The following is a 25,903-nucleotide window of genomic DNA, read 5'->3' as shown; positions in this document are numbered from 1 at the left end:
TATTTTAAACAGCGTTAGGAGATTTTTAAATTTGGGGACTAACGAAACTTTATTTTTTCTCTAGGGAAATTACATGACTTCTGGGAATATCCGTTTTGTTTGAATTTTATCCGTTTTCATCCATTTGAATTTTTTTATGTTGATATATTTAATGACTATGAACTGTAATACAAAAACTGAAATCCAAAACTAGCAATGCCCTAAGAATCTCTTGGCTAAAGTGTTTTAATGCCATGAAGTCTCAGTAAGTCGGCTAGAAAAAACAAACCAGAACTCACAAGTATACATTTAAATAAGAAAGTGAAGTTAATAATAGCTACAGGTAAACAGTGTTTTAGGGCACAACTCATTTGCTAATTTCTAAGTATTTTACTCAAGTGTGAGAAATGTGACTATTTCTACTAGAAATATTTCAACTTGGTCTGAATTACTATGAAAACAAAAAGGAAGTCACAATGTCCTTTCACAAAATTGTTTCTTTAGGCATTTGCTGTCCACTTTTTATTTTCTGAATCAATGAGAATAAAACCAACACCCATTGTGTACACTGCTACAAAGTAAAACTAAGGGTGAGAAGCGAGTCAGAGAGCAAAGGTCATCTCAAGGCCATTTAGTCTCGCCCAAAGATGTGCTTCTTGGCCTGGCAACATTCTTAGCACCCCAAGGGTGTGGTAGGTTAAGAACCTTCACACATATCATGAGCAGGTGTAAAGAGCAAATTTAAGAGGAATCAATGAAAACTGGTTTTGGAATGTATCAAGAAAATATGGCCTTGAGGCCTCCTCTGCTTCCTAAAAAGTGTAGCTCATCATATATGCCTTTTAAGGAATTTTATTAAAACCATGGGCATAGCCAAACTCCCTCTCCAGTTAAGTTCATATCAACAGATGCTTCCATCTTTCTCTACAGCAAAGCAAGTAGCCTCGCCTGCAGTCCTCATGAGGATGTAATGATGACGACGATGATGATGATGATGGCTGTCATTTGTCAAAGACCTGTTGCATGATGCTGTACGAGGGCTTTCCGTGCATCATTAGTTTAGTTAAAAGTCCTCTTAACAATAGTTATGATCAGCTGCATTTTATAGGTGAGAACACTAAGAGACAGAAAGGTTCAGTAACTTGGTATCACAAATTAGTGTGTGATGTTGGGATTTGCATCAGATCTGTCTTCTTTCCAAAGTTTGTGCTATTAGCCTTGCCTTTTCAAAGACCTCTGCCATTTGGAAGGGTCATCTACCTTCCTTGAACATGCATTCAAATAAATAAGCACTTCAGAGAGCGTAAGTGCTCAAACTTCAATGGTAAACCCAGAGCTTCTTGTTTTCCTATAATAACCCTTTCTCACCTCACTGTAGGAGATGTTAGAATTGCACACACCTCCTAGGCAAGGAATTGTCAATGTTCATGCCACCTGCTGGGGCTGGGTGTTTAGACGAGCTGCTCCAGCTGGCACATCGTTCTTTGAACCTGTCCTTCCTAAGGACATAGATTTATTCTAGACTTTGGATTCCCTGGGCCCTTGTCAAGGCTACCCATGAGCTGTATGCATCCTGTTAAACTGGGTAGTGGATTTTAGCTCTTGCCTCACTCGTTCCATCAGTGCATCTGACGGGGAGCAGGGACACTTTTCCTGGCTTCCAGGCCAGGGCTCCCCAGCTGCTCCTTCACAGATGCCTTTGCTAGTTCCTTCTTGTCCTCCCCATCAGTTAACACTGAGATGCCCAGGGCTCAGGCCTCTTCTCCAGCTGTCCTTACTCCCTGGGCTTTCAGTCCCTTCTGGACTTAAGCACTTTGAAACCTGTAGTGTCCTCCTCACCTTCTCCCCTGAACTCCACACTGGTACATCCAAGTGCCTGCTCATCTTGGATGCTGAAGATGAAAAACAGCTGCGAAACAAACTCCTGATTTCCACTTCCAGACTTCTGTTCACTCTCTCCCACATTCTAGTAAACGGCAACCAAGTTCTTACTGTCAGGCCCAAACCCCCGGAGTCATTCTTGACTCCAGACTCTTTTACAACCCACGACGAATTCATGAGGAAGTCCTCTGGCTTTATCTCCAGAATACAGATGGATCCAAAAGCTTCTTCCCACGTCCTCTGCTACTATCGCTTCAAGCCTCCACCATCTCTCACGGCGGTTCCAGCAGTGGCCTTCTACGCCTCTCCCTGCTCCAACCCTTGTGCCCTTCAGTCTATTCTCAACACGGCAGGCACTGCTTCAAATGGTCCCTAATAAGAGCTCATGCACCCTGACCACTCTTCCCACACCCCCTCAAACCCACCCTACCCCTCAGATCCAACTTCAATTTTCTCCATATTTTTTATCAGTATTTGGCATACTTCCCATTTTCCTTTGTGTGTGTGTGTTTAATTTTTAACTTCCTGTCTGTTTTACCTAGAATATAAGCTCCAGAATGGTAGGCAGCTTGTTTTGGCACTCCTGAATCCCTGGCACCTAGAACGGGGCCTGGAGCACTGTATAACTATCTATGGAATGAATGGGCTTTGGCAGCCAGTGTTCATGAGCCCCCACTAGCAGCAGCTCCACTGTCTTGCCAAGGTTGTCTTCTGCACCTGCCCTCTGGCCTTTCTTTACAGCCACGATGTCTTCAAGCCTTCTCCTTGCCCTATAGAGCAGGGACCTCTATTGGAGGAGGCCGCTCAGTAAGTCTCCCTGAACTTTCTCCCACCATATACCTTCTTTTTCATCGTTTACTGCCTCATTTTCCTGAGGTACATCCTCTATTAGCTTTCCAAGAAAAGGCTAGAGGTATAATTTGGGGGTCTAGAAATATTTTATTGTTCCTTCACATCTGTCTACTAGTTAGATGCTAACTATTACACTAATAGTTAGGGTTATAAGTGTAATTTGAGGTTGAAAATGGTTTTTCTTTACAATTTTCAGGCACTGCCTCACTGACCTCTCTAGCTTCTGTTAGAGTTGTTGAGGCCATTATGGTTTATGCTATACTTTGTATGTGAATGTTTTTCCTCCTTGGAAATTTTAGTCTTGCTTTGACATTCTAAAGTTTTACGACGTGTCTTTTTATTCATTGTATGGACCATTAAGTGCTTTCTCTTAATTTCGTGACTGATGTCCTCCAGTTTGGGGAAATGTTGAGATATACTATATGTTTGATAATTTCCTCACTTTTTGCTGTTTTCTGTATTTGCAACTTCAAATAATGGGATGATATATGTCTAGGATTAATGTTCTATGTCACTTATCTTTTTGTTCACATTTTTCTTTTCTTTGTTTTTTGGTCTGTTTTCTGGAAGATTCCCCTGACTTTATCTTCAAACTTTCCTACCGAGTTTTTATTTTGAAAATTTTAGCTATCATATCAGATAGAATGTTTTTGGCTGCGAGTAAAATAAATGACAAGCCATTTCTGTAATGGATTTTAAAACCTCTTTGAGAATAAAGTTTATTATATTAAAAAAGAAACCCAAATGAAAAGTATCTTAAGCAATGAGGAAAGTCTATCACCTAAGCATCAAGTCTGGAAATAAGTGGTACTGGAGTAAGTTTCTTGGCTTGGTGGGGCCATCAAAGACCCAGGCTCTTTCTCTCTTTCTTTTCTGCCAGCCTCAGAAATTAGTTGAGTCCTTGTGCTTCTCTTCTCATGGTCTTAAGAAACTGCTGCAGTTCCAGGGACCACTTTCAGACACAATTACAGCTTGTTAAAAAGAGAGGTATTTTTGAGCAGGGATGCAAACCTTTCCCTCTGGGAAGACCTGCAGCAAGCTTCCCTTATGGAATCAAATGCCCATTTCCTAAGTGCCAGGGAGGCCGGGGCACCACATTGCTGGCATTAGCAGTCTGTCCTGGAAGGCTGAGAAGTTTTGGTGTGGGGTCAGCACAGTTGCTGCAGGCCAACAAGCCTGTCTACTGCAGGGCTCTAATTTTTTTTTTATTTTTTTAATTTCAAGAAAGTTTTCGCCTTCTCTGAATATTCTGTTGCAAAGAGTCTTGTTCTTGCCTTAGAGATGCAATGGGAACATTAAACATAAAACTTTGAAGTTTTTTTCCACTCTCTGCTTTATCTCTATTTTCTTAGAATTCTCTTTTTATGTTTTGGGGTTTTGCTTTTGCTTTGTCTTTCTCTTTCATGTCAGAAAATGTTCTTGTTTGTCTTTTCATATTTAAAAATGAGACACCAACATAGCTGTTTAGGTATGGGGTACATATCTGTCCAGGATCAGGGATGGAGGATGGGTGGACTTTCCTGGAGAGTCCCTGTGGGGAGAGAGCCCCTTTTTCACGAAGGACTCCCAAATGCAATATGTGCTGGTCTTATTTTGGGGACCACTTGGTTTCTTCAGAGAAGGACACTCACTCAGCCTTGATGCCTCACTGATGGGGGTGGGGGTGAGGGTGGTAATGGACCTAGCTGCTCAGGAAGGGGGCTGATGGTCCAAGGAGCTCATACGTAAATTTTACCTTAATCCCCAAAGCCTCTGCTGTGCTTGCTGGCCACAATTTTGGCATCTCTTTGGTTCAATTTTTCTGAAGAATTAATCTTCAGTTTCTTGCTGAAGAGTGGAAAAGGCTGAAGAGAGAAGGCTGGGAGGGAAGATAGCATCACCTGACTTCAAACCGTGGGGTGGGGTCTTCCCAAAGATGTCAGCCAGCGCCGAGCTTCCAAGCACCCTGTAAGGGGATCCCTGGGGGCCATACTGCATGCACCAGGTCCTGCCCCCACCCACCACTTGATGTCAGCAGCACCCTGACGCTCTTTCTCCTCCCCATTTCAGGTCGTCATTTGGGGTAACACATGTTTTTTAACGTCATTTTAGTGGAGAAAGCAAATCAAATACTGTGCGGTCAGTGTGTCAGTTCTCTAACAGACAACCCGGGATTTCATACAGTATATAAATTCAAATCTGCCAGGGAACTTACAGATCCTGGACACTGGTCTCATTGTTTTACAAAGGAAGGGAGTAGAGCCCAGAAAAACAAGGTCCTTGCAAAGGACAGTGATCACGGGCCCCTCTCTTGGGCGGCAGTGTGGGAGGAAGGCTGAGCCTTTGAGCTCTGGGGTGCATGGCCCGGTCTCTGCTCCATTTCAGCCACGTAGGTGACTTGGGGATAGTTCAGTAAATTCACTGTGGCTCAGTTTTCTCGCATGTACAACGGGGATAACAAGTGTTACCATTGTGTTTGGCATTAACGGGTTAATATTTGTAAAGCACTTAAAATAGTACTTGACACACAGTTATCCATCAGTATTATTATTAGTTTGGACAACTAACTCAACTCAAAAATTGTACCTAGTACTATTACGATAGAAAGACTATCTCAATTTAAGACTACCGTATAAAATTATTAGGGCTCGTTTTTTCTGGTATATGTGTTCTGTATATAGAGAGTCATCCAACAGCACTGCCAATGGAGAAAAATGACTGTCCCTGGAAAATTCTACATCAATCCATCCATTTGATATATATCCAAATTTATCCAATAAAAGAAACAAACACTGAATTACACTACTGGTTTTCAAAGTATAATCTATTCATGAGTCTTCTAAAATTACTAAAAAAGTCTAATTCTTACAAGAATGCTACCTTAAAGAAATCTAAAATGTCATTCTTTTTTGGTCCAAATTGATCTGCATTGAGAGGATTTGGCTTTAAAGACAGAAAGAAAATGAGGATAGGTAAGTAGTACCCTGCCACAGAGCAACAGCTGTCCCCAATAACAAAGAAATAAAGCAAGGGGCAGCTAAGGAATATCTTTCTCGTGTCCGGGTTGAGAAAACAGAAGAGAAGGGATGGGCTTAGGTTGTTTTTCACCTTAAATGATCTTACGAGGTGGGTTGGCATGACATGTTTTTCTTGGATCCCTTGAACGCAGGCCACGGTGAACTTGGGAAACTGCTCTTTCCAGGATTCTAGTGTCACCCCCACCTGCCTTTCCGGGTTAGAAGAGGCTCGACACACCAAAACAATGATGTACAGAGATCTTTAGCGCAGCAAAATGACCACAGTAAACGACCCGGGGTTCAGGAAAGATGCAGAGAGGAGGGTTATTTCCTGCTTCCTTGGGTCACACATCCGCAACACCTCCCACCTCTGTCGGTAAACAAAAAAAGAATATTTTCAACCTTATCCTCCAAATGAATACCCAGTTAATAAACTGAGAGTTAATTAACTCTCGTCCTGGAAAGCTATGTATCCTACACATTTTAACATACACTGGAACTATCTGAGTCATGAGCAATAACAGAGCTTTTAGCGATGGCAAAATCATGCCACACAGTCATTCACAGTAGAGTCTCAAACTAGACTAACATTACATTCAAACTGTCTTGTCGTACCACGACCACCACAACCGATTTTTAAAACGATCCTTTCCCCCCCCCCCCGGCCATGTTATTTTACAACCAATGAATTTTTTTCTTCCAAATTCAAATTATTTCATGGTAACCCTCCCAGGATATAAAATCAATGTGTCTTACAAAATACCTATGAAATATGTAATTTCATAAGGATTTTTATGGCTTTCTGCTGGGTTTTATATTCTGCATTAGTTATAAAATGTTGAGACCGAGCATAAACTAAGGGCAGAAATTTTGCTGCCTGTAGTTAATTTTGTGCAGAAGAGGAGAAATGATCTGGACACAGTTCATATAACATAGTATTATATCATTTTTGGAAAAAGTGACCGATGGCCTCCTTCCTCGTATCTGCAGCGTGCTTAAGTTGGAGGGACTAGCACGTGTGGGAGAGGGAAATGGGGCGCACACGGGGGCTCCACTGGAAAGCCAAGCCATCCGATGCAGCCGCTTCTCCCACGTGGACTCCTCTGCCGAGCCAGGCGCCGCCCCGTTCCCAGGCTCTGCGCGGCGGCCCCAGAAGGCTGTCCCTAGACCTCCACCCACACCTGCCGCCACCCCAGCAGCAAACCTGACCCGGGACGGACCGGAACTCTGTGGAGCAGCTGGGCTGGCAACGGCCCCGGCCGTGACGTGGGGTCCCCTCCCGCCCGCTGGCTCGGGCCGCCTGCCTCCTCAGGGGCCAGCGCCCGCCTCATGCCCCAGGTTTGTGCCTGGCCCTCCCTGCGCCCAGAAGAACTGGGGTGCTCCCCTTTCCTGCCTAAGAATCGGAGGCCTTTCCCCCACTGTACTGGCAGGGTTCTCGGAGAAACAGCGCTGCGAGGATATATACATGATTCCTTCTCAGGAAGTGGCTTCTGCAACCACGAGAGCCCCGGGAAGTCCAAACGCCACTGGGCAGGCCGCAAGCTGCAAACTTGAGGAAATTCAGGGTCCTAGTGATTCTGACGTCTGGCAGGTCCAAACTGCCCAGGGGGAGCTGGCTGACTGAACTGCAGAAGACACTTTTTTCTAAACTCGGAAATCCTCAGTTCTAGCTCTCGAGATCTCCAACTGATCGGACAAGGAGACCCCTACATTGCTGAGAGCAATCTTTGTTAATTGTAGATGCAATGAATTGATTATAGGTGCAAATTCATCTATGAAATACCCTCACAGTAACCATCAGGCAAGATCCTGCTTAATCAAACAACTAAACACCGTAACCCAGACAAACCAACACACAAAAGTCACCGTCACACCTACCCACTGCCCCAAGAGGCAGCTGCAGTGCTGCAAGTAAGAGCACTGGTTTGGGAGTCCTACAGACCTCTGCTAGACCAGCTGTGTTGCCTTGGCAATCGAATTAATCCCTCTGGTCTCCATGTCCTCACCTGTTAGGGTAGACTGAGTCATGTACTCCAGGAAAAAGACGTGTTCTTAATCCTCTTCCAGTGAGTGTGAGCCCATTACATAAATAGGACCTTAGGAAGATGCTGCTTTTAGTTAAGATGGGACCAACTGGGTCAGGATGGGTCTTAATCCTATGGCTGAATTCCTTCTAAGGAAAAACCATGGGGTGAGCCAGAAGCCGAGTCAGTGGGAACCCGGAAGAGACAGGAGAGGACATCTCCATGTCAGGTGCGACCCGCCCCGGAGGAAGCCAGCTTCCCGCGCTGGACATGGGGAGCCCGCCCCTCCCTGATACTCAGCCAACCCACTGTGTGACACTTGTCATTGTGAGCAGCAACGACTTCACAGAGGTCTTGTGAGGGTTTAACACCCCTCGTAAAAATAGTGAGCCAAGATAAGAACTCCGCGAATAAGTGGATTTATCCCTGCAGCACCAACTCACAAGCCGGCTGGCGCGGCCTCCGAGCACTGGGCGCTCCGTGGGCTGGACTGCAGCATGGGCAGCCCCCGGCTCACTGCCCTGCGCCAGGGCTGGGGCCCGACCCTTTTCCTGGATTCACCCCTGCCCTGCTGCAGTTAGCCGCGTGAAGCAGCAGGATGCTCCCAGCGGGATGTCTCAAAACTTGGCTGCCTCCTTAATTTAATAATTCCTTCCGCGTTATTCTCTTACTTGCCTTCTCAGTGTTTGCTTCTCATAAGGAAAGACAAAACCCAACAAGCGTCTCTATTAACATACAGAAAACTAAAATCAAATATGAAGCACACACATTAATAAAATGCACAGATGTTTATAAAATTGGAAGAAACTGTAGCACTGATGTGGAGAAAGTGGCCACGGTAGTTGCTGAGGGCAGGGAGAGGGAAGAAGAGATGTGATGTGGGGGCATTTTCGGGACTTGGAGTTGTCCTAAATGATATTGTAGGGACAAGATGTTGGACATTATATATCCTGCCATAACCCAGTGAATGGACTGGCGGAGAGTGTAAACTACAATGTGTAATCCATGCAGTGCAGCAGTGCTCCAAAATCTATTCACCCAAATGCAATGGATGTGCCACAATGATGAAGGAAGTTGTTGATGTGAGAGGAGTGGGGGTGGGGGGAGTACGTGGGAACCTCTGATATTTTTTAATGTAACATTTTTTGTGATCTATGTATCTTCAAAAAATTACAATAAAAAATGCTCATTAAAAAAACACAAAAAACCTCTTAGGAGATGGGAAGCAGATATGGCTCAACTACTTGGGTGCCCTCCTGCCACATGAGAGGTCCCGGGTTCAGGTCCCGGTGCCTCCTAAAAGAAGATGAGCAGATGCTGCCTCCCGCTGCAACAGAGCAAGATGCTGCCACAACAGAGCTAGATGGCAGCCCCGCCACAACAAGCAGAGGCCACAAGACAGCAGCCACCACAGTTGGTCGGGAGCAGATGTGGCTCAGGCCGTTGGGCACCTGCCTCCCATGTGGGAGGTCCTGGGTTCAGTTCCTGGTACCTCCAGCAGAAGGTGACCAGACAGACGAGAGAACCATCTGGGGGCAGGGGCATAAATAAAAGTAAAATTTTTAAAAAATCTTAAAAAATAAAACAACTTCCTGGGACAAAAAAAAAAAAAGGCCAGGAGAATAACTAGAAAGTTTGCTATAAATCCTACATTAACCTTTTTTAAAAAATGGCTTCAATTTGTTAGAATTATACACCTCAAAGTAAACTTGTCCAGGGCAATGCTAACTGATCTCTTTTTAGGCCAAAGGCCACATTTATGTGATGTCAAGTTTCTTTACCCATGCAAGCCAAAACCCAGCAGTAAAGACATCTTGAGAACCAAAGGTCAGAGAAAAACAGGTAATATAAGCACCCTTTGACTCAGTAAACATTTCACCATGACAGCGGTCTCTACACAGAGGGCACACAGAAATTGGTTTTTCATAAATGCTTTTGATTAATTTTAAGGGTGCATGTACAGTGATTCAAACCACCTAGCCCTACCCCAGATTTATTCTCCCTTTAGAATCTGCAAAATTATTTGCAGGATGTTAAAAAATATTTTAGATACTAAGGTGGAAAAATCTGCAGTCTCAAGGGAATATCATGCCATTTGCAAGGGTACTGGTATAATATCATAGGACTCAACGTTTAAGAATGACCAGAGTAAAGACAGGTTTTCTGTTAAATTTCAACTTTTCAAACAGTTGCAAATGGTATGGCTTTTTAAAAAAAAGGGAGTGGAAGGAGAAACTAATGATTTTTATTAATTCCAAACTGCACATTTTTTTCATTGTTTACTATTTCCCAAATCAGGACATATCACATAATCTAAGTCATGTCATGGTTTAATTTATTAACTTTGAGCACTTTTTCTTTCTCAGCGGTACATAAAATAAAGGTGCACTTTACAATCCATGATTCATAAGAGTTCATGAAACACGATAAGTTTGGAATTTCTTTTGTCTCTCATCTTTTCCTTTCCTTTATTTTACCTCCTTGTTCTCACTTAAAAAGAAATACATACCCACACACACAGCTCTATCTCCGACCCATCCAGTACTCCTAAAGAATGGCAGCTGCCTTACTTGGCTGACCATCTCCAAGGAACTGGAGTCCTTTCCTACCCCAAGATGGACTTCCTGTCTCAAAAAGAAAAGGGGCATTCGCTTCAAAGCACTGTAACTCCAGCGGAACGCCTCCCTAAAACGGAAGTGGCTCCATCTGGTTTACCCTCTGTCCCATTTGTTACTAGCGTGGCTTGTCAAGAATTAACTCAAACCCTTTGCTCCGAATGCTGGAAAGGAGGAGAAGAACCTTACATCCAAGGACTGTGTTAGCTTTTTTCTTCCTTGTGGGAGCAGGTCTGTGGCCAATCCGCAGCCCTCGCAAGCTTCTTTGAGCTGCTCTGATAACGGTGCCAGCATCCCGACTGGGCCCCCTTCCCAGCATGGCAAGTTTCAATCCTGCTGCGGTCATACTTTGGACTGTATTTTACCTCCAAAAGCTTTCTCGTGGGGCTGCCCACATCCAGGAATCATTAATTAATCCAAAGCAGTGCACATTCAAACAACACAGGGAATGGATCCAGGGCAACTATAGCCCGCTTGAAATAGAATTCCTCTCCAATTTTTACAGCTGTGATGTTTAATGAAGATTTTACTTTGCTCACAGATTAGCTAGCCAAATTGGTGGGAAACCAAGAAATCAGAGTGTAGCACCCTGAATTGCACTTTCTTCTCACAGTGGATTGTATACAAATTCGTGAACCTTTAAATCAGAGCAATATCTAAGAGTGAATAAGGGGGAAAAAAACCTGGCAAATAATACATCAAGTACAAAAAAAGCTGGCACCTAACAATACTCTCCTCCAGGGTCTCTCAAATGCTTCTGTTTCTCCATTCCCAAATCCCTTAGAATAGGTATCCCCAAGGGCCCCTCGCCCCTACTCCAAGAGCGCTTTCTCACAAGCATGCTGAACTGTGCGGTGCAAGGGGCAGCGGGACTGCGCCACATCTCTTTGATCCAAGCGTCTACATCCTGAGGCACTGCGAGGGGGCTTGGAGCTCCAGGCTCCTTTGCAATTCTGCTGGATTTGGTTTCCCAAGAGCCAGACAGCAAACAGACGGAGTGAAAGTTCAGATCTTCTGGAAATTCTCCATGAGAGAGAGGAGAAGGGTGAAAAGAAAATCAGAGAATCCCACAATTTACAGGGAAACTAATGTCACTGTTTATTGTTTTCTGAGAAGATACTTCTTCATAGTCTTGCAATACAATGTATAAGACATTTCAGAAAAATAAACAATTTTCTATTTATATAGAGAGAAAGGTAACACAGATTCTGTTGGTATTGTAAAACAAGATAAAAGTTCAGCCACTTATGTACAGTAGGAATGTCATGCCAATAAGTTCTTTCTAGTGCAACTTCTAGATTTTCTCAGCTAAGGCCACCGTTTCTTTTTTTTTATTTAATTTTTTTTATTAGAGAAGTTGTAGGTTTACAGAACAATCATGCATAAAATACAGGATTCCCTATTATTAATACCTTGTATTGGTGTGATACCTTTGTTAAAATTGAAAAAAGCACATTTTTTATGGTCATACTATTAACTATAGTCCATGGTTTAACTTACAGGTCACCATTTCTTAAGGCAGATTATTACATAATGATAATAATGCTGTACATATGTACTTACTATTTCTCCTACATATATTTTAGGAGAAAAATATAACCAAATCCTTTATAATTGTTAGCAAACATAAATATTTCACATTAAAGTTTTGTGAAAAACCCTTAGAAAATTCTATGGGAACTTCTGATGTGCCACAAAGGGCACAGGTTTGATAGACGACAGGTCTGGGCTCTGATGCCATCTCTGTATTTACTGGCTGTGTGACATTAGGTGAATCAATTAACCTCTCTGAGCCTATTTCCTCTGCAGTAGAAAAAGAGATGTGAACTATCTGGTAGGGTCTTGGTCAGGCTTAAATGAGATAAGGAATTCATGTAGCAAGTGCTGAATGAACGTAAGTGGAAAAAAGGAAGGAAGGACGGGGGGAGGGGGCAACTCGAAATGTGACGGAATTCAGGCTGCCCGCGCCCCCTCGGTGCGCTGAGGGACGGGAGGGCAGCGGCCGCCCTCTCACGAGGCCGGCAGCGCACTGGCCGGCCCTGGCTGCTCGGTGACGATTTCAGGGAAGGCCTAATGAGAATGTCTTCGCTCCGTTCAAGTCTTCAGGAAAACTTTACACAACAAGGACAAGCAAATGGCCTGGAAGCCTGAGACGTCCGGAGCCACCCCTCCTTAAGGGGGCCCTCAGGACACTGCGGGGGGCCGTTGAGACCCCTCAGGGAAAAGAGCCCCGAGTTCCTCGTGAGCACTGACGGCGGGACAAGGGCAAGCCTGGCCTCCGAGGACACTGCACTTGGGTCTGCTTTGCTCAAAAGGGGATTTTTCAAAGGAATCGCAGTGGGGGGGCGCGGGCAGCAAGCCTGTCTCGTGCTTTCGCCCAGAACCCACAGCAGGGCGGACACACTGCGGAAGGAGCAGACAGCCCCCGTGGTGGCCGCTGCTCAGGTGAGCTGGCCTCAGGCGTCCACTCCCCAGGAACAGGTCTGCAGGTACGCAGGGGCACCACACGCCCCCGGGGGACGGGGCTGGGCCCCTCGCTGGGCGCTGTTCACTAGTGCGTGGCTTCTGTGGTCAGTGACCTGCGGAATGTGTAAAGGGACGAGCGGCCCAGCCTCACCTGGCCGTGGGATGGTGTCGTCCCTGGACAGGCGGCTGTGGAGGTTTCTTGCCCGTCACAGCCCAGACAAGCACGAGGCTCCTCCATCCACCTCCAGGGATATCAAGTGAGAGGCAGGGCCTGCAACGCGCCAGCAGCCAGGTGTGTGGGCAGGTTTGCAGGTGAGGTGGCTGCTCAGGGAGGACGGTGTCCCTGGGTGAGACCAAGAGGGCGCCCATTTCCTGAGCCCGAGGAGACGCCGCATCAGCCTCGCGTCCTCTGGGGGGGATGTGGTGGCCTGACCACGGCCAGAGCCGGTGGACTGCCGGCCTCCCCCACTGGAGCCCAGAACGAACCCCACACCCCAGCCCCGTGGGAAAAAGGCTGGCTTTGAACGATCATTCTAGACACAGCAGTAATGACCACATTTTTACTGAGTTTTAGAAATGCTTAGTGTCACACACACTCGAGTCACAAGGTGTGCAAGGACTAGAGTGTACCTGTAGGTAGGGCCTCGGTGAAAAGAGACGGCTTAGAGAAGAAAGTAGAAAGCAGTGACAGCGTTGTTCAATCTGACATGGATTACCGAACTCTCAGTCTCACCAAGATCTACCACAATCTGGGCCAGAAAACAACGCTCACCAAATTTTAAATAACTGAAATCTAACCAAATATGTTCACCGAAATAAAAGAATTTAACTAGAATTCATAACAGAAAGCTCTCTAAAAATCCCCTAGTATTTGGAACTTAACATTTAACAATGTTAACCTACATTCACAAGGGAAATTAGAAAACAGTTTGAACTGGATAAAAATGAAAACACAATATGTCAATATTTGTGGGCTGCAGCTAAAGAAGTACCTTATAGTAAAGAAGTTCGCTTATAGTGTCAAAAGAAATGTCTCAAATCTAGGGCCTAAGCTTCCATCTTCAGAAACTAGAAATAGAAAAGCAGATTAAACCCCAAACCAGCAGGTGGAAGAAGATAATAAAGATATGAATGTAAACAAATGGAATTGAAAATAGAAAAAAAAAGAGAAAAAATCAAGGAAATCAAAACTAGTTCTTTGAAAAGATTAAAAAAATTGATAATCCTCTAGCCACACTAATGGAGAAAAAAAAAGAAGATCCAATTTAATAGTATCAAGAATGAATTATCACAGACATTAAAAAAGATAATTAGGGAATATTATAAGCAACTTTATGCCCATACATTTGAAAACTTAGGTAAAATGGACAAATTCCTTGAAGGACCCAAAGTTCATTCAATAAAAAAGAAAAAGAAAAACAACAGTCATGTACCTACTAGAGAAATTGAATTCATTTAAAAACCTTCCAACAAAAAAGACTACAAGCACAGATGGTATATTAGTCAGTCAAAGGGGTGCTTAAGCAAAATACCAGAAATTAGTTGGTTCTTATAAAGGGTACTTATTTGGGGTAGGAGCTTAAAGATACTAGGCCATAAAGCATAAGTTACTTCCCTCACCAAAGTATATTCTCACGTGTTGGAGCAAGATGGCTGCCGATGTCTGTGAGGGCTCAGGCTTCCTGGGTTCCTCTGGGCTCAGCTCCTCTGTTTCCTCCACAAGGTCAGCTGTAGACTGTCAGGCGAATGGCTCTGTCTCTCTCCCCAGGGCTCCAGCTTAAGACTTCAGCATCACACTCCAACATCAAAACTCCAACATTAAGATCCCTCAACTCTGTCCTTTGCCATGCCTGTTATCTGTGAGTTCCCACCCACCAAGGGGTGGGGACTCAAAGCCCTAATGATGTGGCCCAATCAAAGCCCTAATCATAACTTAATCATACCCAGATACTGACCAGATTACAAACATAATCCAATATCTATTTTTGGAATCCATAACCATATCAAACTGCTACAGATGGTTTCACTGGTGAATTCTACCAAATATCTATGAAAGAATTGGCACCAATTCTACACAAACTCTCCTAGGAAAGATGATGAGGAACACTTTTTAGCACATTTTATTAGGCCAGCACAGCTAGATACCAGAATGACCCAAAAACTTCACAAGAGAAGAAAACTATGATTTAGATGCAACAGTCCTAAAAAAGGTTATTAGTAAACTGAATCCAGCAACATATGAAAAGTAAAATGTATCATGACCAAGTAGAAAGATGGTTAAACCTTAGACTAATAATCAATATAATTTAATAATATAGATGCAGAAAATACATTTGACAATATTCAACCTTCACTCATGAAAAAAAAGTAGGAATAGAAGGAAGCTCCTTAACCTGATAAAGAACATCTTCAAAAAACCAAGAGCCAACATAATACTGCATGTGAGCAAGGTAAGGATATTTTCTTTCACCACTATTTTTCAGTAATGTATATATTACTTATAGCTAGTGCAATAAGGCAATAAAAAGAAATAAAAGGTATACAGATTAGAAAGGAAGAAGTAAAATGTCTCTTTTCACAGATGAAATAATTTCTACATAGAAAATCCAAGCGTCTACAAAAAAGCAACTAGAACTAAAAGTGATTTTAGAAAGTTTGTAGGCTTCAATATAGAAACCAACGGTATTTCTACATAATTGCAATAAACAATTGGAATGTTAATTCAAAGAAAAATGGCACCAAATCTAACAGGACCAAAAATATTCAGTATTTAGGTATAGACTTAACCAAATATGTGTGAGATCTCATGGATGTAAACTACAAAACAATGAAATAAAATAAGACCTAAATAAATGGGCAAACACACCATGCTGATGAATTGGAAAACTAAATAATGTTAAGAAGTCAATTCTCCCCAAATTGATCAATAGGTTCAAAGCAATCCCAACAAAAATTTTAGCAAACTATTTTATAGAAATTGACAACACCATTTAAAAATATACATACAAAGGCAAAGAACTAGAATAGCCAAAACAGTATTGAAAAGAACAGAGTTGAAGGATTGACACGACCTGATTTCAAGAGTTATTATAAAGCTACAGTAATCAAAACAGTGTGATTTTGGCAAAAGGATAAGCACAAAGATAATTAGAACTGGAAGGTATCCAGAAATAGAACCACACTTATATAGTTAAATTGATTTTCAATAAAAGATCAAAGGAACAAATTTTCCAGCAAGTGATTCTGGAACAATTAGGCATTCATGTACAAAAATGGAACCTTGGCCCTCACTTTATACCATCTTAAAAAATTAACTCAACATGGGTCATAGACTTAAATACAATACCTAAAACTATGAAACTTCTCAAAGAAGACATAGGAGAAAAATCTTTGTGACTCTGAATAAGGCAAAAGTTTCTAAGTTACACCAAAAGCATGATCCATAAAATGATAAACTGGACTTATTAAAAAATATTAAGGTATGCTCTTTGAAACGACTGTTATAAAGATGAAAGAAACACAAAGCATTGGCTGGAAAAATATATTTGAAACATATGCTTCATAAAAGCTTTGCATACAAAATATATCAAGAACCATCAAAACTCAATAACAAAAAAACAAGCAACCCAATTTTTAAAATGCGCAAAATATTTGAACAAACATTTCACCAAAGAAGCATATGAAAAGCAAATAAGCAAATGAAAATATGCTCAACATGATTCATCAGTAGGAAAATGCAAATTAAAACCACAATGAGATCCTATCACATACCTATTAGAATGGGTAAAATAAAGAGAAACTGACAATACCAAGTGCTGTTGAAAACCTGGAGCAACTGAAATGCTCACATATTGCTGGTTGGAATGCAAAGTTATAATATCGCTTTGGAAAACAGTTTGGCAGTGTCTTATACAGTTAAACATAACTCACCATATGACCTAGCAAACCTATGCCCAGGTATTTACTCAAGAGAAATGAAAACTTAAGTTCATCCAAAATCTTGTATGTATGTGTTCATAGCAGCTTTATTCATAATCACCTCAAAGTGAAAACAACTCAGATATCCTTCAGCTGATGAATGGATTAAAAAACAGGTATACCCATATAATAGAATCCTTGACAATAAAAAGAAACGAACTACGAATACACATGATATTGATGAATCTCAAAGCCATTGTGTGCTATGTGAAAGAAGACAGACTCACTAAGGCCACGTGGTTCATGTATACATTTATACGACATTCTGGAAGAAGCAAAATTCTAGGGACAGAAACCTTATCAGCAGGTTCCAGGAACTATGAGTTGACTACAGAGGGATATGAGGGAAGTTTGGGGGTGCTGATAGAACCCTTCTATATCTTGATTGTGGTGGCTTACATGACTATGCATTTGCCAAAACTCATAGAACTGTGAACTAAAAGGGATAAATTTTACTGCATGTAAATGATACCTCAACGAATCTGACTTTAATTTGAAAAAGGTCTTAGAAGATTTTTTAAAAATAGCCATTATCCAGGAAGAAATACAATAACGAGCGAAAAAATCTTATAATTTAGTCCAGGATGAAAGGACCCTAAACGGGGAAAATGAAATCAATAAACTAGTGTCACAAAAAAAACAGCTTTAACTTGGCCTGAGAGATGATCAGGAAAATAAATACAGAGTAATTTAAGAAATGAGAAATCATTTGCAACTGCTCAGGAACTGAGGTGACTAAAGGAGAGTCCCCCAGAGTGAGGGAGGCAGGGTTCTAAGAAGATCCTCGAAAGTCCCATCCCGTTGAGCAGGGTGAGACTTGTGAAGGTGATGGGGCTTCACTCCCACTAGTGAGAAGTCAGTTGGATGCTGGTTAATCCCAGAAGAGATTATCCTGGGTGAACCCGACCTAATCAGGTGAGCCCTTGAAAAAAGGTCAGGGCCCTTCCTGAATGGACAGGTTCTCCTCCTGGCTCAGAAGATGTAAACAGCCTTGCTGTGAACTGCCTCTGGGGAGTCCACAGGACAAGGATCTGGAGGAGCCTCTAGGAGCTGTGAGCCATCCCTTGCTTACAGCCAGCAAAGAAATGGGGACAGAATTCTGCCAAACAATCAGTGAGCTTGGAAAATGACCGTGAGCCTCAGATGACACCAGATAACACCTTGATTTCATCCTGATAAGATTCTGAACAGAGAATCCAATTATGTCACGTTCAGACTTCTGACCCAAAGAAATCACAAGGTAATATGTGATAAGCACTAAATTTGGGGTGATTTGTTACACAGCAACAGAAAACCAATACAAAGAGTGATTTATGAATTGAAATGTGTCAAAGCTACTTGAACCAACCGGACTACTTCCATGATTTTGACCCTAACATTTCTTCATCCAATAGTAAGTTAGGTTTCATGATTTTCTATACATTAGGACCAAAAGCATCTCAAAAGGTAACCCCCTAAAGAAAAGCAGGGAAGATTAAAGAGACAATATCTGCAGAGAACCAAGAATGAACATTCTCCTCTGAGCTGGACCTCCCCCCATCAGGTTTCCAAGGACATCAGGACAGCCAGGAAGGAATCTCTGCAGTGCTAACTGGAATTTCTTAACACCAAGGCTTCACAGCTGTGAGGCTGGGCACTGTGGAAATAACCACTCATCTTTATAACCATCAAAGAAAGGACGAATCACTCTTGAAGTGTCTTTTCATAAATGTGAAAATAGAAGGTTTTTTCTCTTACAAAGAATATTATTTGAATTACAGGTTGCAGTATTCTCACAAAACTAAAAAAACATTTACACTTCACTTTCATAATATTAGTACTTTTATTCTATAATATTGTCAATTCTAAAGATCATATAATTAGAGTGGAACATACAGTAACTTACCCTGTAACTTTTGAGTCTGATGAAATCCACCTTCATGGAGACAAATTGGTCTGAATTTCGGCTGATGTTTTTAAGATGTTCGACCAGATCAGCACAGAATTGGTAGCCTCCTTTAAGCACGCAGAGGACCATAATGTCACAGTATCCTATGTCTCTCATAATGTCTTTAGCCAGCCTCTCAATTCTAAAAGAAGAAAAGGATAAAAGGCATATTAAAACACAACTACTTCTGAATAGTTTTGTTTTCTTCAAAAAAAGAGAACAGTATTAAATTATGCAGGAGAATGTGGAAAAGAGCTTGGGAGAAAGAGGCTGCAGATAGAGAAACTTTGTTAAGGTGGGACAAAAAGAGTGTGTTCAAAATATACTTCTGATAACCACGTCACCTATGGTACATTCTTGTTCCTCTGTATCACAAAAAATGAAAAAAGTATAAAATATAACATGAGAGACAATGAATGCTATTACTTTATCCTGACAGAGTCTGGTTGTTAAACTTAATGATGTTATGATGGTATTTAATGATATTATGCTCACCTTTGGGCAGAGAAAAAGGAAATGGAGAGAAGGACTCATCCACCTTACAGCATGACAGGAAACTGGAGGAAAAGTCAACCCCATAGTAACTATCAAAAGGTAATACCTGGGAAGCGGACGTGGCCCAGTGGTTAGGGCGTCCGTCTATCACATGGGAGGTCTGCGGTTCAAACCCCGGGCCTCCTTGACCCGTGTGGAGCTGGCCCATGCGCAGTGCTGATGCTCACAATGAGTGCCCTGCCACACAGGGGTGTCCCCCGTGTAGGGGAGCCCCACGCGTAAGGAGTGTGCCCTGTAAGGAGAGCCACCCAGCGCCAAAGAAAGTGCAGCCTGGCCAAGAATGGCGCTGCACACATGGAGAGCTGACACAAAAGGATGCAACAAAAACACAGATTCCCAGTACCGCTGATAAGGATAGAAGCGGTCACAGAAGAACACCCAATGAATGGACACAGAGAGTAGACAACTGGGGGTGGAGGGGAAATAAATAAAAAAATAAACCTTTAAAAAAAAAAAGGTAATACCTGTCAGATTCTCAAAGATAGCATGTTACTTGTATGAAGTGGACACAGAGTGTAATTCCAGGAGGCACAATTTGCAAAGCACACAATGTCAGTAAGGCATCGTGGAGCTACACGATATGCAGCAGCCTTGGGCACTTGATACCTAATTTGGATCTGTCTTCGTAATTTTTTCTAAGTGTTTCACATTCGTAAGTCCAGTTGCCTATTCATGCAAATAGGATTAAGACCTTGAATGAGGACAGGATCAAAGGAACGTGTTTTAAAAATCCTCGCTTATACACATGCATTACATATTAAGTATATTTTATATGCATATGAATATGTAAACACTCTATACACCCTCACACATACAGACAGAATGGTAAACACAGTGTCAGACAATGTTTCTCAAAATATGATCAGTGAGGGAAGTGGATGTGGCTCAAGCAACTGGGCTCCCATCTACCATATAGGAGGTCCAGGGTCTGATACCCAGGGCCTCCTGGTGAAGGCAAGTTGGCCCGTGTAGTAAGCTGCCCCATGCAGAGTACTGTCCCACGCAGGAGTGCTGCCCCACACAGGAGTTCTGGCTCACGCGGAGAGCTGGCACAGCAAGATGACGCAACAAAAAGAGACACAGAGGAGAGATATAAGGATCAGGGAACTGAAGTGTTGCAAGAGAATGATCACCTCTCTCCTACTTGGGAAGGTCTCAGGATCAATTCCCAGAGCTGCCTAATGAGAAGACAAGCAGACACAGAAGAACACACAGCAAATGTACACAAAGAGCAGACAATGGAGGGAGGGGGGAGAAATAAATAAATCTATAAAAAAAAAATCTATGATCATTGAAAATTGAGTATCTAGCATGCTTTTAAAAAATGGAGTAAGGATCAAACAATCCTCTCCACAAAAGCAACTATAAAGCTGGACAGACTGTCAAAAACAGCCATTTCAACAGTGTGGACAGCGATCAAAGGTATACAACAAATTGAGAAGCATTTATTCACAAAAACACCGGAAGCTGGGTAGGAAGAGCAAGAGCTGTGGCATTCTTGTCCAGGGATGCTCCATCCCATCCTTCATCCCCACCACCAGGTCTGCTGTTCCACCACGTAGTTCACCCAGGATGGCACACTGCTGGAGGGAGCCCACACGGTTTCGAGGGCTGTCAGTTAAAGGAGCAATCTTGGTGGCTGTGAACGGGAACAGCAAGTGGCTCCATTATCTTGAGGTTGCAGTCCTGTGTGAGATAAGCAGCAGACTGGGAGACCAGTCAAGGATTTGATAGGGAGGGAAACGGACTTTGGCCCAGTGGTTAGGGCGTCCGTCTACCATATGGGAGGTCCGCGGTTCAAACCCCGGACCTCCTTGACCCGTGTGGAGCTGGCCATGCGCAGTGCTGATGCGCGCAAGGAGTGCCGTGCCACGCAAGGGTGTCCCCCGCGTGGGGGAGCCCCACGCGCAAGGAATGCGCCCGTGAGGAAAGCCGCCCAGCGTGAAAAGAAAGAGCAGCCTGCCCAGGAATGGCGCCGCCCACACTTCCCGTGCCGCTGACGACAACAGAAGCGGACAAAGAAACAAGACGCAGCAAATAGACACCAAGAACAGACAACCAGGGGAGGGGGGGAATTAAATAAATAAATAAATCTTAAAAAAAAAAAAAAAAAGGATTTGATAGGGAGCTCTGGGAGGTGATCGGTCATGGGGGACAGGGGCAGCTCTTCATATACCCTGGGTTGGTCCCAGCCAATGAGTCCAGTGGAAAATGAGAGCCCCGGGGAGACCTGAAAATGGCGGGAAAATTGAATGCACTTGCCAGTTCCCACACATCCATCAGCAGAGAGTGGAAGCCTTACTGGTGTTTGAGCACAACTTTGAGGTGATCCTTGGAGTGACACTAAACTACACACACGTGGGGTATACTCTAGTAAGTGAGGTTTAAGGATAAAATCAGAAAACTAAACCGCACAGTCAGTGGCCGCACATTGTGGGAGAAAATGATTTCATAGATTTTGTCCAGGCAAGTAACCAAACAAACAAAGAAACAAAACAGCAAGGAAAACCCTCAGGGGTAAAAGTCTGAATCCAGAGCTGCTATAATATATCACCTAAAATATCCAGTATTCAATAAAAAATTACAAGACGTATAAACAAAACACTCTTTAAAAAAAAAAAAAGCAGACAAGAGAAACTGTCTCTGTGTGTTCCCAGCTGTTGTTGGATTTAGCAAAGATTTCAAAGCAGGTTACACACACACACACACACACACACACACACACACTATTTAAAGAATAATGGAAACTCTCAGTGAGAAGATAGAAACTATACAAAAAAACGAATCAAATGGAAATTCTAGAGTTCAAAAGTACAATAGCCGAAATGAAAAATTTGTTAGGTGGGTCAACAGCAGATTTGAGATGACCGAAGAAAGTATCAGTGAGCTAGATGACAGATTAATAAAAATTAAGCAATCTCAAGAACAGAGTGAAAAAATACGAAAGAGGAATAAACAAAACCTCAGAGACCTGGAGGAAAACAACAAGCATACCAACCTATGTGTAATAGGAACTGAAAAGAGGAGAGAGAGAAAAGAGCAGAAAAAACATTTGAACTTATGGCCCAAAATGTCCCAAATTTGAGAAAAACAGTAATCTACAGATCCAAAAAGCTCAATGAACCCCAAGAGGTAAACACAAAAAGATTCACACTTACACACATCATAGTTAAACTGTTGAAAGGCAAAGACAAAGAGAAAATCTTGAAAGAAGCAAGAGGAAAATAATAAGTACAGTGGAATTAAAATATAATTAACTTCTCAGCAGACACTATGGGGGTCAGAGGGCAGAGGAGTAACGTATCCAATGAGCTGAAATTTAAAAAATGTTAAGAATTCTATATCTAGTAAAAAAACAAAAACTTTCAAAATAAAGACAATCCCACATAAACACAGACCAATGTAGAATGTGTTGCTGATAGATGCACCTTACAAGAAATATTAATGGAACTTCTTCAGGATGAAAAGAAGGGACCAGATGCTTACTCTAATTCATAGGAAGAAATAATGAGACCCAGAAAGGTAAACATTTAAGGATAAGACTAGGAATATATATTTTTTCATTTCTTAATTTCTAAAGAAGACAAAAGAGCATATAAAGCAATAATTATTACACTGTTTTGTTAGGCTTATAACTCTTACAGATGTAATATATATGATGATAATAGCACAAAGTTTCAATATTTCATCAGATTTAAGTTACTAGTATTCTAGTATAGATTACAGTAAGTATTTTAAGTATACTATAACCCCTAGAGAAATCACAAGTCACTCTAAGTATATTGTAATCCTTAGAACCAACCATTAAGAAAATAAGTTTTTAAAATATATAGGGAAAAAAAACAGGAAGTAAAATGGTATACAAAAAAGAAGGCAGTGAAGGAAGAATAGAGGGCAAAAAAGACATGAGATAAATAGAAAACATATAGCAAATTTGACATTTACTCATATTAATAATTGTATTAAGTGTGAATGGACTAAATTATCAAAAGGGAGAGAATGTCAGACTCAATGAGAAGAACAAGACCCAATTATATACAGTCAACAAGAGATACATTCTAAAATTCAAAGATACAAATAAGTTGAAAAGTAAAAGGATAGCTAAAAGATACCATACAATGGTAACCATAAGTGAACTTAACAGACTATACTAATTTCAGACAAAATAACAGTCTTCAGGAGAAAAAGTGTTACTAGAGGAAAAGATGGGTATTTCATAACAATAAAAGGGTCACTACATCAGGAAGATATCAATTATTGAGAGAGTACTGGGATCCCTAACTATTATTGCTTATTTGCCATCTCTTCTTTCAATTGTCAGTTTTTGCTTCATGTTTTTTAGGGTTCTGCTATTAGGTGCATATACATTTCTAATTGTTATATCTTCTTGATGTATTGGCCCTTTAATTTCATGAAATGATGAACAACTTTATGCCAAAAAAAAATAGACACATATATGAAATGGCCAAATTCCAAGAAAGACAAAAATTACCAAAAAAGTACTAAAAAAAGAAATAGAACATCTGAGAGACCTGTAACAGTAATTTAAGAACCTCACAAAGAAAAGGCAAGGCCCAGATGGCTTTGCTGGTGAATTCTACCAAATCTTTAAGCAAAAAACATTTTCCAATCCTTCACAATTTTACAGAAATAAAGGAGGAGGAACATCTCAAACAAACCTATGAGACCAGTATTGATACCAAAGCTAGATGAAGACCTCACAAGAAAAGAAAACTATAGTTCAATAACCCTCATGAACACAGGTTCAGAAATCCCTAATAAAATATTAGCAAACTAGGTTCAACAGTATATAATAAGGAATCTATTTCACAAATGCAAGATTTATTTAACATTCTAAAGTCAATTAATCTAAAATGCCATATAAATAGAATAAAAGAAAAAATCACATTTCAATAATGTACAAACAATGTAATAAAATCTAACATCTATTCACAATAAAATCCTCAACAAACTATAAATGGAAGGAAAGTTCCTCAACCTAGTAAAAGCCATCTACAAAAAATATTGCTAACATCATGCGTAATAATAAAAACCTGAATGCTTTCCCCAAAGATAAGGGAATGAGATAAGGATGTTCAGTGTAACTATTTCTACTCAACACTGCATTGGAAGTTCTAGCCAGTGCTATAAGTCAAAGAAAAGAGAGAGAAGATGAAGATGAAGATAAAGGAACTGCACACTGGAAAGGAAGACGTAACCCTGTCTTTATTTGCTGGTGACATGTTCATACATGCAGAAACTCCTAAGGAATCCTCTGTAAACTAGGCAGACTAATTTAAAAACTCAGCAGGGTGGAATGATAAAAGATCTACACTCAAAATATTGATTTTATTTCTACATATTAGCTACTAATAATCTAAAAATAAGATTAAGAGAACAATTCTATTGACAACAGCATCAAAAAGAATGAAATATATAAGGATAAACTTAATCAAACCAGTACAAAATTTATATACTTACTATAAAACATTGTTGAAAGAAATTAAGGAAGCTCTAAATGAATGGAGAGACATTCTGTGTTCATGAATTAAAAGATTCAGTATTGTGAAGTTAGCCATTTTCCCCAAATTGATTCATAGATTCAGTATAATCCCTATCAAAATCCCAACAGGCTTTCTTTAGATAGAAATTGATAAAATAATCCTAAAATTTATATAGAAATAATAAGAACTTAGAGTAGTAAAAACAATTTTGAAAAAAAATAACCAAGTTGGAAGATGACACTACCTGATTGGAAAATGGTCTGCAAAGCTACAGCAATCAAGTTAGTGTAGGCTTGGTACACAGAGAAGCATCAATCAAACAGAACCGAGAGTCCAGAAAGTAACCCTAATGCTACGGTCAAGTGATTTCTGAGAAAGGTGCCAAGACACTTCAATTCCAAAAAGATAAAGTTTTCAACAAATAGCACTGGAATAACCGGTTATTTATAGAAAAAAAATATATAATAATTTGGACCCTTATATAACACCATAAACAAAACCGAATTCAAAAGACATTGTAAGGCTAAATGTAAGTGCTAAAACCATAACTTTTAGAAGTAAACAAAAGTCCAAAGCACAAGCCATAAAAGAAAAAACTGATAAATTTAACAACACTAATTATTTAAAATTCTGTTTCAAAGATACCAATAAGAGAATGAAAAGAAAGTTCACAGACTGGGAGAAAATATTTGCAGATCATTTTTTTGGTAAAGGACTTTAATCCAGAATATGAAAAGACTCTTACATCTCAATAAGAAGACAAACAACCTAATTTTTAAAAAAGACTTGAAAGGCCTCTCACCAAAGAAGACATGTGGGTGGCAAACGAGAACAGTAATTATTAGGGAAATGCAAATTAAAACCACGAGATGACACTACACATCCACTAGGATTGCTATAAACCAAAGGACAGACAATACCAAGTGTCGGGGAATGTAAGAAGATAGGAACCCCTCGTGCATTGCTGGTGGAAATAGAAAACAGTTGAAGCCACTTTGGAAAACAATCGGTAGTTTCTTAAATTTATCATATAACCCAGAATTCCACTCCTAGAAATCCATTCGAGAGAAACTAAAAGATACGTCCATAGAAAGACTCATACGTGAATGTTCTTAGAAGCATTACT

General features: G+C 41.2%; 1 protein-coding gene across 2 annotated transcripts in view; it reads right to left on the bottom strand.

Moving 5' to 3' along the window:
• PRTFDC1 (phosphoribosyl transferase domain containing 1) overlaps positions 1–25,903 on the bottom strand; it is a 71,150-nt gene that overhangs the window by 36,410 nt on the left and 8,837 nt on the right. For both annotated transcript variants that reach the window (XM_058297810.2, XM_058297811.2), the window contains exon 3: positions 18,677–18,860. In XM_058297810.2, the coding sequence (XP_058153793.1) occupies positions 18,677–18,860 (184 nt within the window). The remainder of the gene's footprint in view (positions 1–18,676; positions 18,861–25,903) is intronic.

This window comes from Dasypus novemcinctus, chromosome 5 (assembly GCF_030445035.2).
Source record: "Dasypus novemcinctus isolate mDasNov1 chromosome 5, mDasNov1.1.hap2, whole genome shotgun sequence".
NCBI classification, from domain to species: Eukaryota; Metazoa; Chordata; class Mammalia; order Cingulata; family Dasypodidae; genus Dasypus; species Dasypus novemcinctus.
Note: the sequence above shows the minus strand (reverse complement) of the source record. Positions and strands in the feature narration are given on the sequence as shown.